The following is a 12,879-nucleotide window of genomic DNA, read 5'->3' on the forward strand; positions in this document are numbered from 1 at the left end:
TTTTGAAAAGTATTTTTTTTCAAAAGTGCTTTTTGAAAAAGTACTTTTGCAAAATAACAGTTTGTGTTTGGCCAATTCGTTTGAGTAGTGTTTTTGCAAGTTCATTGTGTTTGGACAATCTATCTATCTATATTATTATAAAAGCATGAATACAATGTCGGTTTACAAAAATAACCTTATAATATTAAGCATAATAATTCATAATAAAAGGACATAACCGGAATTCTAGATATTAGCCTTATAATCCTATTAGTTTTAGGTTACTACTTACGCTAGCTTCAAATTAAATGCAAAAGGACTTATTGTTATTTTCGTGAGTGAAATCTAACAATGAATTTGATCCATTTACTTATCCACGTGATAATTTTTACAATTTGGTTCCAACATGATAGAGGAACAAATTTTGTGTCCAAACTTATTTATAATTCTATATTTATTAACCGGAAGAACTCATAGGGAAATGACATAACTGCAACAACCTATTTTTTGAACTACAATATGTTCTATGTTAATTTTTAATATATAAAATTAATAAAATCTTGTCTATTAAATTCTTATTAAAAATATGTAGGAAGGTTTAATAAAACCAATTTCATAGGAATCCTCCGAATTGGCAATACATTACCACTACATAATATCCCATACGAAGAAAAAATAAAAGTAATATTAAATAGAATGCATAAAGATTTAAAATTGAGCATAATAACTCATAATAAAAGGACATAACCGGAATTCTAGATATTAGCCTTATAATCCTATTAGTTTTAGGTTACTACTCACGCTAGCTTCAAATTAAATGCAAAAGGACTTATCGTTATTTTCGTGAGTGAAATCTAACAATGAATTTGATCCATTTACTTATCCACGTGATAATTTTTACAATTTGGTTCCAACATGATAGAGGAACAAATTTTGTGTCCAAACTTATTTATAATTCTATATTTATTAACCGGAAGAACTCATAGGGAAATGACATAACTGCAACAACCTATTTTTTGAACTACAATATGTTCTATGTTAATTTTTAATATATAAAATTAATAAAATCTTGTCTATTAAATTCTTATTAAAAATATGTAGGAAAGTTTAATAAAATTAATTTCATAGGAATCCTCCGAATTGGTAATACATTACCACTACATAATATCCCATACGAAGAAAAAATAAAAGTAATATTAAATAGAATGCATAAAGATTTAAAATTGAGAAGAAAAAAAATACCCCACGATAATATATTTTTATATTATATTTGAACTATTTTCCTACTCAAATAATATTTTTTAATTAATTTTTCATGTAAATATTGAAAAATACTCAATTATTGAACAACAACTAAAAATATTTAAGAATATAAATGTGTGAGAAAGAGAAAAAAATGGTTGGTGAGTCATAAAACTAATGATTCTACAAACATAAAGATCTAAAAGTGAAATTCACTATCAATTTTTTACTCTTTGAAAATAAAATTTATAGTGGATAAATTATAATTAAGATTAAATAATCAAAACAAGAGATGAACTAATTTAGATCTGAATCAACATAGAATAAATTATTTTTATATTAAAATCAAATAATTAAATCTTTTAATTAATTATTTGCATGAGAATCCAATTCAATTACTTTTTTAAATTCATCATATGAGTAAATTCTTTATTCAAGTTAAAAAGATCTTAGGGTACATAACTTTATTTCATAAAAAGACGTTAAACACAAAGTAAAAAGGTTAGTATATCATTAAGAATCAAAAATACTATATGCAAGTTTATGAGGAAGCACAATCAAAGCTAAATCTTTAAACAAGATACGTTTCAAGACTTATATAATAGAGTCGACTCTGGTTATAACGCGATTATTCTTTGTAGATGCTCTGGCGAAATGAAATAATATTTTGTATGTCATGCATTACTTGCAAATATATATCAACAGGCATGACACTATTAGCAAAAATAGCAAGTGGTGTACCCACAACGATTTTATTGTGAGACAATTATTTTAGATTTGATATACCTCTTCAAACAACTTATTATAACCATCACAAAATAGACCAAAGCAGAAGCAATGGTGATAAATTATATAAGGAAAGCAAAATTGATATATGGGATGAAACACTTATGGCTAAGTGTCAAACGGCATTGACCGGAGTTCTAGAGATATGTTGGATATGAATGAATCGTTTGCTGAAAAATTAATTGCTTGGGAGACGATTTCCGTCAGGTACTACCAGTAGTTCCAAAATCGACAAAAGCAGAGACTGTAAAAGCTAGATTGCCAAAGTTATACTTCTGGCCTCAAATGAAAAAGATTCAACTTACAAGAAATATAAAGTAAGAATAGATCCAATATTCAGTGTCTCCGTGCTTCGTGTCGGAAACGAAGAAGAGCATCCAATAAAGATGATTTGTTCTTCTTTAAACACTTGGTTATCCAATCCCAATGATAATAATAGTGCATTTAATATGAGAAATATTTTTATCATTAGATTAAAATATAATTTGTGCAAAATGCGAAATAGAATTAAAAATATATCTTAGCTAGAAATGAATATGTTGATCAACTAAAAAGGTTGATTGTAAAATTTTATAGTAAAAACAAAAATATTTTTCAATTTTTGATTCAGTAGAAATGATACCAATAATTTCTACAAGAAGAATACTTAAATACTTTAAACAATGACCTTCAACCATACACGTTTGTTGTCAAGTTTCTTATTTTTTACGTATATTACTGTCACCGTATATATAATAGACTAAGTGAAAATTGATCTTCATTGTATATAGGTTAATTTTGAAGAAAAATATGTCTGTCATGCTACTGAAAACTTAGATTACGCCGAGTGGCTTATGTATATAAACAGATGGTATATAGAAGTTTGACAATAATGTCATACATGCAAAAAATTTGATATTGGTTAATATGTTTCTAAGTATATTCTTATCCCTGAATTCAACTTTCGTCTTTCGAAACTAAGGAATATCCTTTTAAATTTGTGTGAAAATAATTTTTTAGTGTATTTATGTTTGTAAATATATAAATAAAGCGCAAGGACAAACATCCTAAATATTGGACTATATTTACCACAATATATTTTCTTGCAAGAACAACTGTATGCTGCACTTTCAAGAGGGATATCAAGATCGACCAAAGTGTTCTGGTTAAGGCAGAGCGACGAGCGCATTAGGAGAAAAACATACACAAAAAAATATTTTCCACAAGAAGTGTTCGTTAAGATACCATCACATTAATACTTTCAAACTATAATATATAATTTTTCTAACTAACAGGATAAAATTGATCATTTGTGCAAGATTTGATAATGTCCTTTTATTTTAAATTCACGTATTATGATAATTATGTAATAATATTTTTCGGCATTTAGATGATTGTTGTATTGTTATACATAAAAAATTTCTCAGTAATTAAATTTTGTTGTTCCTTCATATAAATAAATGTTTAAATCATCACGTGCCATTATTAACGTGCAACGCACGTTCATAGATACTAGTCTTTTAAAAAAGTACTTTTAAATATCAAATTAAAAAATGACGGTAAAAGTTTAATTTGCAACTAGTATCATTTAGAAAAGAAAAATAATAAATATTTATAAAAGAAATCAATTAAAATATAAAACATAAAGTAATAATATAAATTAAAACTTTCATGCAATAAAATATGTTACTTTAAGGCAATAACATTGACTGTTTGGTATTACTTATATTTACATGATAATTTAAATATATCAAAATACATCATCAATTTAAATCTAAAATCTACTCTTAGGAATAAGATAAAGAGAATAAAATTATGATTAAAATAAAAAGAGAAGAAATATACAGTAGAAATAAAAAAAAGGAAAAGAAAAAGAAAAATGTTAAATTAATGAAAGATAATTTGAAAAATATAAAATTATTGTTAGGTTATTTTTGTCTTGAATAAATTAATTTTCTGATTCTGCTTCTTCGAAGAAACTGAATTTATAGCTATTCCCCAAAAGCAAAAAAATTACTTCTGCTCAAAAGTACTTTTTTATTTTGGCCAAATACCTTGAATTTATCAACAACAACAACAAAAAAAGTACTTTTGGTCTCGGAAAAGTTTGGCCACTCTAAAGTCTCATTTGTTTGCACTTAATGGAGGTCTGAATCTTAATCATTCAGATCTCAGACATTAAGTGCATTTATTTTTAAAGTGTGAATCTTAATTATTCAGATCTTAATCATTAAGTGTGTTTGTTTTTTCTACTTCACACCCACTTAATGAGTCTGAATAGGTCTGTATGATTAAGATCCATAGCAGAGACTTAATTTCACTAAGATGCTGTCATCTATATTTATTATTAATTGTCGCCACCGCCTACCATTATCAACTACCACCATGTCGCCGCCACCACCACCATACTCAATCACCACCACTACCATCATCCTCAATCATAACTGCAACCATAATCGACTACCACCACCCACCATCCACACCACTCCTACCACCATCATTCTCAATCACAAAAAACACCCACCCCCCTCAACTACCACAACTAACCCATTACCATCAACAATCATAACCGGCACTGCATATCATTATTAACTACAACCACCCACCACCACCTTCCTCAATCACAACTATTACCACCACCCGCCATTATTAACTATCACCACTCACCACCACCATTCTCAATCATAATCGCCACCACTACTAATCACCACTAGATACTACCCTGAACCACAACCATCAACCACACCTGCCACCAACCACCGCCTCTAGTCGGCATTCACAATCACCACCGTTAGCCATCACCACCAGCAACTACCATATTTTAAAAAAATGATGTATTTTATTGATAGACTTAGATTAATTAGTATTTCATTTGATTTTATGTTTATTAATTTTTAAATAAAAATAAATTTTATACATTCAGATGTTAAAAATCAAACAGTCTTATTAATTTAGTATTCAGATCTTAATGCACATCCTGATATCAAATTTAGACGTAATCTTTAAAAAAAAAAAAATGAGGCTAAGTTAGTGAGAAGTGATGTTAATTAATTTGTGGCCACAGTCAAAACCGAATCTAGCGCTGTCAATGAGATGGTATTAAATTTTTGAGTCCCGAAACTGACAGTAAGAATTGAGTCATCCATGCGACTTGCATGGGCATAAACGCAGCCTCCGTTCTGAACCATCTCATCAATGGCGAACCCACCACCTCCAAAGCGCCAAGGTCTCAAGAAGCAAAAGCCTTAACTACCACAATCCTCAACCACCTTCGTTTAGGCCGACTTGGAAAGGCCGTCTCTGTTTTATTCTCAGCTCCAGTACCTTTCCCTTTTGATCTCTATGCTCATCTCTTCAGAATCTCTGCCTCTAAGAAGGCCATTGTCGAAGTCCGTAAAGTGGAGTCCCATTTGGTCAGTTTCGCCCCAACCCCACCTGTGTTCTTGCTCAATCGAGCTATTGAGGCGTACGGTAAGTGTGGGTGTTTGGCTGACGCTCGAGAGCTGTTTGATGAAATGCCTCAAAGAGATGGTGGGTCTTGGAATGCTATGATTACTGCTTATTCACAAAATGGGTATTCTGGGAAGGCATTGGGCGTTTTCTCTGATATGCATAAGTCTGGTATTTTTGCTGCTGAGGTCACTTTTGCAAGTGTTCTTGCTTCGTGTGCCTCTACCTTGGCATTTTGGCTTTCTAGACAGGTGCATGCCCTCATTTTGAAATATGGTTTTGGCGGTAACGTGATTTTAGGGAGTTCACTTGTAGATGTATATGGCAAGTGTTGGAGAATGGGTGATGCGCGGAGAATGTTTGATGAAATTGAGAGTCCAAATGCTGTTTCTTGGAATGTGATTGTTAGGAGGTATCTTGAGATGGGCAATGGAAAAGAGGCTGTCTTTCTGTTTTTCAAAATGATTAGTCTTAATGCAAGGCCTCTGACATTTACAGTCTCAAATGCTCTAGTTGCTTGTTCTAGTTTTGGAGGATTTCGTGAAGGAATTCAAAGTCATGGATTTACAATCAAGATTAATTACGAAGAGGATGAGGTGGTTTCATCCTCTCTGATTGATGTGTATGTGAAATGCGGGGATTTGGTGAGTGCTCGGACGATGTTTGACCTGCTATCCCCCCAAAATTTGATTCATTGGACTTCTATGGTGTCAGGATATGCCATGAGTGGGAAAACCAGGCAAGCTAGGGAGCTTTTTGATAAGATGCCTGAACGCAATATAGTTTCATGGAATGCAATGCTAGCAGGATATGCGCGTAGTTCACAATGGGATGAAGCAATGGAGTTAATTGTTTTAATGTGTAAAGATACGAGGGACATTGATCATGTGACTCTCAGTTTGATCCTAAATGTTTCTGCAGGGCTTTCTGATGTTGAGTTGGGAAAACAGGTTCATGGATATATATATAGGCATCGTTTCTACTCCGACTTGTCCGTTGCCAATGCACTTCTTGATATGTATGGAAAATGTGGGAACTTGAGAAGGGCTAGAGCTTGGTTTTACGAAATGAGTCATTTCCGAGATATGGTTTCTTGGAATGCTTTGTTGAGTAGCTATGCTCGTCATAGGATGAGTGAAGAAGCTTTAGTAATTTTCTGGGAAATGCTAGGAGAGGCAACACCTAGTAAGTTCACTTTTGCTACTCTCTTGGCGGGTTGTGCAAATATCTTTGCTCTTGAACATGGTAAACAAATCCATGGATTTATGATTAGAAATGGTTATGATTTGGATATCGTGATTAAAGGAGCTTTGGTTGACATGTATTCCAAATGTCGTTGTCTTGACTATTCACTGAATGTTTTCATTGAGACTCCTGTGAAAGATGTTGTTCTCTGGAATTCTCTGATGCTGGGATGTTATTATAATAAACGAAGTGAAATATTATTTCAGTTGTTTGAGGTAATGAAGGAGGACGGTGTGAAGCCTGATGGTACTACTTTCCAAGCTGTATTGCTTGCATGCATTTCTCAGGGTTGTGTGAAATTGGGTAGGCTGCTTTTCAATTCATTGAGTGATGATTACTTTATTATACCACGTTTGGAGCATTATGAATCTATGATTAAGCTATATGGTCTGTATGGATTCTTTGACGAGCTTGAAGATTTTGTTAAGAAGATGCCATTTCAACCAACACCCCCTATGTTAACAAGAGTTTTTGACTTTTCCAAAGAGCACGGGAATACAAGGTTAGGAGAATGGGCTGCCAGACAACTTAATCTTCTGAAGGACTGAAATGTTCTATTCCATTCTGCTTCAAAGTTATGGATGAGAACTAACTTGTAACAAGGTTGGCCAAGGCTATTGTCACTAAAACATGTAGACACAACCTGCTTGCTGATTTTGAATTTTTGCAACAATATTTTGATTGCTGTCAGACCAATACTTTACTGGAGCCAAATATTGCAGACTCAGATCTCGGGAAAGTACTTGAACCTATGAGTATTTGCATAATTCAAACACAACAATATTTTGAACTGCAACACATAGAAGTTGCAGTTTAGGTGGCCGCTGCATAACTCTTGGTAATATAAATGCTGATCATCTGTGGTGGTTTTGGCATTTGCGACAAGGAAATGACTGCATGGTGGCTGTTTCTAACAGATAAATAGGGAACAGATCTTTCTTTTCCTGGTAATTATGTTACACCACTCATTTCTTCTTACCTTCGTATGATACATGTGTGAAAATTTAACGAAGAAAATTTCTTAAGACTTCCTTTGAAGTATGGAACTCCGATTAGATCATTGTTTACCATACCAACAGAAGGGACAGGTAGAAGTGGAAGTATGTTGTTGAAAAAAAAAGGGACGGCTATAAGTGTTAATTATTTTCATTTAGGTGTATAAATATTCTCCCTATGCATTATATAAGTTGTACTTTTTGTTCTGTTATGTGCTCTCTTGTGTATTCCTATTTTTTCTGTAACTTTTAGTTGCTTTTTCTGTTAAAGCATCTTACTTGGTGCTTGAGGATAATTTGGGTGGAGGAAAATGTGGTTGCTCCCTTTTAGTGCATATGATGTTGTACCGACTGCCTTTAATATATGCTTATTTATGAAATTTCTTTTGTCCAGTGAAGATTTCTAATTCCCTAGTCCTCGTCTACAGCTTAATGGTTTCACAATTGTTATACAGGTCTATTTAAATGTTTATAATAAATGGTTCTGGAAGCCAACATACAACTTCGGATATTTTCCTGCTTATTGCCTGAAATTCTGATCTTATACTCTTCGTATCGCAAATCTTATGTCATGGTTTGAACATTTTGGGTCAAGTTGATATTTCAGAAGTACATCTTCAGTCCTAGGGTTTCAAATGGGCCAGTAGGTCATCTTCTCATACCAAGCACCTACATCGTACCAGCTACTAAAAGAAGAAGGAAAAGGTCCAAATTTGCCCGTAAATTATGCCGAATGGTCTAACTTTTCCCTCCATTAATAGTTAGGATCAAAATGAGGCCCTGTCATGAAAAGAGCTCACTCATACCCTTATTCCGAGATGTAGCATTATTTGTTCAAATTAACTTCTAATTATACTTATTAACACCGGGCTGCCCTTTTTTTAACTTCTAATTACACTTACTAACACCTGGCATTTCCATGTGTCCCCACGTGGCGAAATTTTTAACCCATCCATTTTTACCAGCTCCTCTCTCCACCTCCTATCTCCATTTCCCTCCCCCACCACCAATACCACCACATATCTGAAACCCCTTAAAAGAGGCAAGACCACCTTCACTACCTCACTGCCACCTCCCATCCAGTATGGCTGAGATTCCATGGTCACTCTTTCTTGCCAGCGCCATCCTTCAACCAGAAAAGACAACCCTCACCCCGCAAAACAACTATCAAACCCATCAATACCCCAACGCGACATCAGCAATGAGAAAAGAACCACCAGTTCCATCACCTTCATCACCGGTGATGGCTTTCATAGTAACTATCGTAGCATCTCCTCTCATTTTCACCTCCTCAACCGGAAAATTGAAACCACTAGAAAAATCGGAACCACCACCTTAAAACTAGACCAGATACCACCCAACAACCACAACCTCCAGCACTGCTCCACTGCTCCATCACTTTCTTCAACTCGTTCCTCATCTCCTCCAAATTAGAAATCTACTATCACCACTCTCACTGCAATTTCTTCACATAAATCAACCTTTACCAAAAAATTGGCCGAATACTTGTGATCTATATAAAGCGGTTGTAATAGGGGATCTATGTACTATTCTTCGCATTTATAATGGAAAATTCTCTGCTTCTGCCCTGAGGACGTAGGTTTGGTCGAATCTCGTTAAATCCTAGTATTATTTCTTTTTCTCTATTTGCTTTGGTCTGATTGCGTGCTAGTGAAACCCATGATCTTCCGCAACAAGAAATCGTAGCAAGTTGGAGGGCAAGAAAGTTGAACGCCGGAAGAAAAGAACTTTTGGAGGTTGACCTTTTTGTATTTTTTGGTTGATTTGGAGGGAAGAATTAGGAGAATTTATGAGGTGTAGAAAACCTTTTTCTGGAGGGTTAAATTTTTTATTCCACTTATACTTCTGATGTGAGACAACTCTGATGTATTTCTATACTTCTGTAGTGCCACACCATGTTAGTTTCTTCTTTTGATAAAGGTAATGCGCCACCATGGGTGCCACATTAATGAAGTGCTTCAATTTTTTTCTTGGAAATATTCAGACTCCTTTTCTCAATCTCATAGCTTGTCAAGACAGGTAATTTTTTTAAGTACGGGGAAGCAATATGGGTATTTTTTTAGTTATGTCCACAACACTCGTGAAAATAAAAATTATTGTTTTAAGCAATTACATTTGCTAAATACTTTATTCGTTTTGGTTTTTCTCTTTTTAAGTAGGCAAGTGCTCCGAGGTGAGGGCTTTGTTTAGTGTTAACAGTGCAGCACGTGATGTGTGGGTTAGGCGAATGTCATGGGTTCGAATCCTGCTACAGAAAATGCATGCTTGTATTTAAGTGGAAAATGGTAGATGAGCGGGCCCATATCCACCAAGTTTTGAACCATGCGCCATTGGCCCTTGTGATTTCTTGGCCATAAAAATAATAAGCAAGTACATGACATGGATATATGTGCGTATCTTTGTATGAATAGTTTTAGAAGAGAATTTGAAAAAGCTGATTGGAGTTTCTACAATCAAAGTTGGGTAAGGACATGAGAACTTAATTTAAGGAGTACTTCTGAATTTACTGTTTCATTTCCTTGTACCTATTCAGTAGTATATGTTTGGTCGCATGGCAGATGAAAACCTAGCTGTCTTACTTGCTGAAACTTCTTTTTTCACTTGCAATAGGATATCCAATTGGGGCAGAAACAGATCGATGGCCAGTGAAGAACAGAAAGCTATTCAATCAAACAACAAGTCAAGGTCAATCCCCATAGAAAGTGGATGTAGTATTCTGACAAAGTTGCTTCAGAGAACGAACTCGGCACTGTCAGCCTTTTCACTTGAGCATGGTAGAACTAGTCTAAGGTGAACATGGGCGAAGAAATTGTTCTTAATTAAGATGTGATACAAGTAAATGTGTGTGAAAGAACCATTGTGGACTGCACCCCAGTTGCTATCATTGGACCAGCTGACAAGACTACTCAGACAGATGGATGCAAAGATGACACTGGATTGGGTTAAGCTGACTTCAGGATTCTTCATAGTGTATCTGGCCAGAGGCCAATAGAAGAGTTCATTGTAGTACAACAAGCAGTGGAATAAGGCTGGTAATAATAAGTCTAGTTCTAAGTCATATAAGAAGGTAAAAACAGCAAATTCAAGGACATCCTGGAACTACAATATCTGCTATGGATGAAAGGGGAGATTTTCAAATTTTGTTAAGTTAAATGTGATTTTTCACTACAAGTCAGGCTTATTACTATTACTATTATTATTATTACTAGCTTTACGGTACGCGCGTTGCGCGTGTACCTATATTAATGAGAACATAATCTTTTAAAAATTCTGTAAATATATCAAACTATGTATTTGTCTAATATAAATTATATAATAAAAGTTAAACAAATATTCTTGAAAAGGTTGAATGTTGTTCTCATTTTGTTAGCCCAATAAATGAAGAAATCATATTTGAAATAAGTTTTTAGATACTTTATTGTGATTTATGAGGACACATGTGGTCTTATGAAAATTATTGTTATTTTAGTTGCCTAATACTAAAAACAAAATACAAAAGAGAATAAAAAGGTTGGTCTTATAGCTCGAAAAAAAATTAATATTGAAAATATAAAATCTGAAAAATGAGTACCGTTGAATTAATATCTTACAAATAATTTAATATAGTGAGGTATCGTCATTTGGTGGAGTAAATGCAAGGGGAAAAAAATGATAACTTATTTACAATACATATTTTTCCTATTATTTCATCCTTAAATTTCATATAAAATACATAGTATAATTTCGATATATGAATTTCGGTATCTTATTTTTGTTTCACTTATTTGATTGAGTTTCTACTTTAACATGTAAAAGTTCGACAAAACCTTAAAATACATTATAGTTATTATTAGTATAATTATATTATTTTCAGATGTAGTCTTGGCATTTGTAAATTTAGTTATAGTTAATATTTTTACTCGTCCTAATATGTTTATAGGTTTGGTTTTACTTTGTGTAGGAGATTTCAATGGTCGTGACTTGAAATTACAAAGTCTAAAAAATAATTACGGTTGGTTAATATTTACGATAAATAGTTTAATATAAAAAAAATATAGTGAAGCTATCATTAGTAGGACTGAATGCCAAAAAAAAAAAATATTAAAAATGATGACTTATTATAATGTATTTTATTTTCTATTATTTTCATCCTTAAATTTCTTATAAAGAAATACGTTCAATTTATTACTATTAATTTGGATATATGAATTTCTGTATCTTATTTAAGCTTCAATTATCTAATTGGAATTGTGCTTTAAAATGTATAAGTTAACAAACATATATTAAAATACATAATAGTTTATTATTACTATAATACAATTATAATTATTATAAAAATTGTATTCTTGTCTTTTGTAAACTTATTTATAGATATTTTTTATTAGGTTTATAGGTTGATTTATGATGTATAGGAAGCTTTAGTAGTTTTGGATTTAAAATTAATCTGTTATTTTATTGATAAATTTTAATGCATACCCTTTAATTATTTTTAAGTTATTTGTTGTAAAGTTTATAGTGATAATCTTTAAAACATTCACACTACAAGAAAAACATCTTATATTTAAGAAGAAAAAAGAATAATGTAATAAAATAATAAAGTAGAAGAACAACATTGCAGAGAAAGAGAGAGTAATTCTTATTGAATTTCGGGATGATTTACAATGGGGTAAAACACCTCTATTTATAGGGGGGAAAATGACTTAGCCACAAAGTAAAACTCTCTAAAAGATAGACATTCACTCTAATTACAATTCTATTCATAACACTCCCCCTTGAATGTCTACTCAATAAGTAATGTGCCTTATTAAAAGCTTAACTAAAATAAAACTCAAGGGGAAAAAAATCTAGTAAAGGAAAAAGAGTACACATATCTAAAAATACGCCTTTTGGTTGCCTCGTTAAAAACCTTGCAAGGAAAATCCAGTGGGACAAAACCTTGTAAGGGAAAAAGAGTGCAACGCGTATTAAACTCTCCCTGATGAGAGCATTATTTCACATCCTTAAGCCTTCGCATCCTAATCTTGTGCATTAGCTTCTTGAAGGTTGACGTCGGTAGAGATTTTGTGAACAAATCAGTCGTATTATCACTTGAACAAATTTGTTGCACATTAATATTACCATTCTTTTGAAGATCATGTGTGAAAAATAACTTTGGTGAAATGTGCTTTGTCCTATCTCCTTTTATGAATCCTCCCTTCAATTG

The 12,879-nt window shown here is 32.8% G+C and overlaps 1 protein-coding gene across 1 annotated transcript; it reads left to right on the forward strand.

The window, feature by feature from the left end:
* On the forward strand, positions 5,058 to 10,899 carry LOC109229639 (pentatricopeptide repeat-containing protein At3g26540). The gene is made up of 2 exons (XM_019395158.1): positions 5,058 to 7,628; positions 10,308 to 10,899. The coding sequence occupies exon 1, from the start codon at positions 5,142 to 5,144 to the stop codon at positions 7,227 to 7,229; it is 2,088 nt and encodes a 695-aa protein (XP_019250703.1). The 5' UTR covers positions 5,058 to 5,141; the 3' UTR covers positions 7,230 to 7,628; positions 10,308 to 10,899.

The sequence above is a fragment of the Nicotiana attenuata genome, chromosome 7 (assembly GCF_001879085.1).
Source record: "Nicotiana attenuata strain UT chromosome 7, NIATTr2, whole genome shotgun sequence".
Classification (NCBI taxonomy): domain Eukaryota; kingdom Viridiplantae; phylum Streptophyta; class Magnoliopsida; order Solanales; family Solanaceae; genus Nicotiana; species Nicotiana attenuata.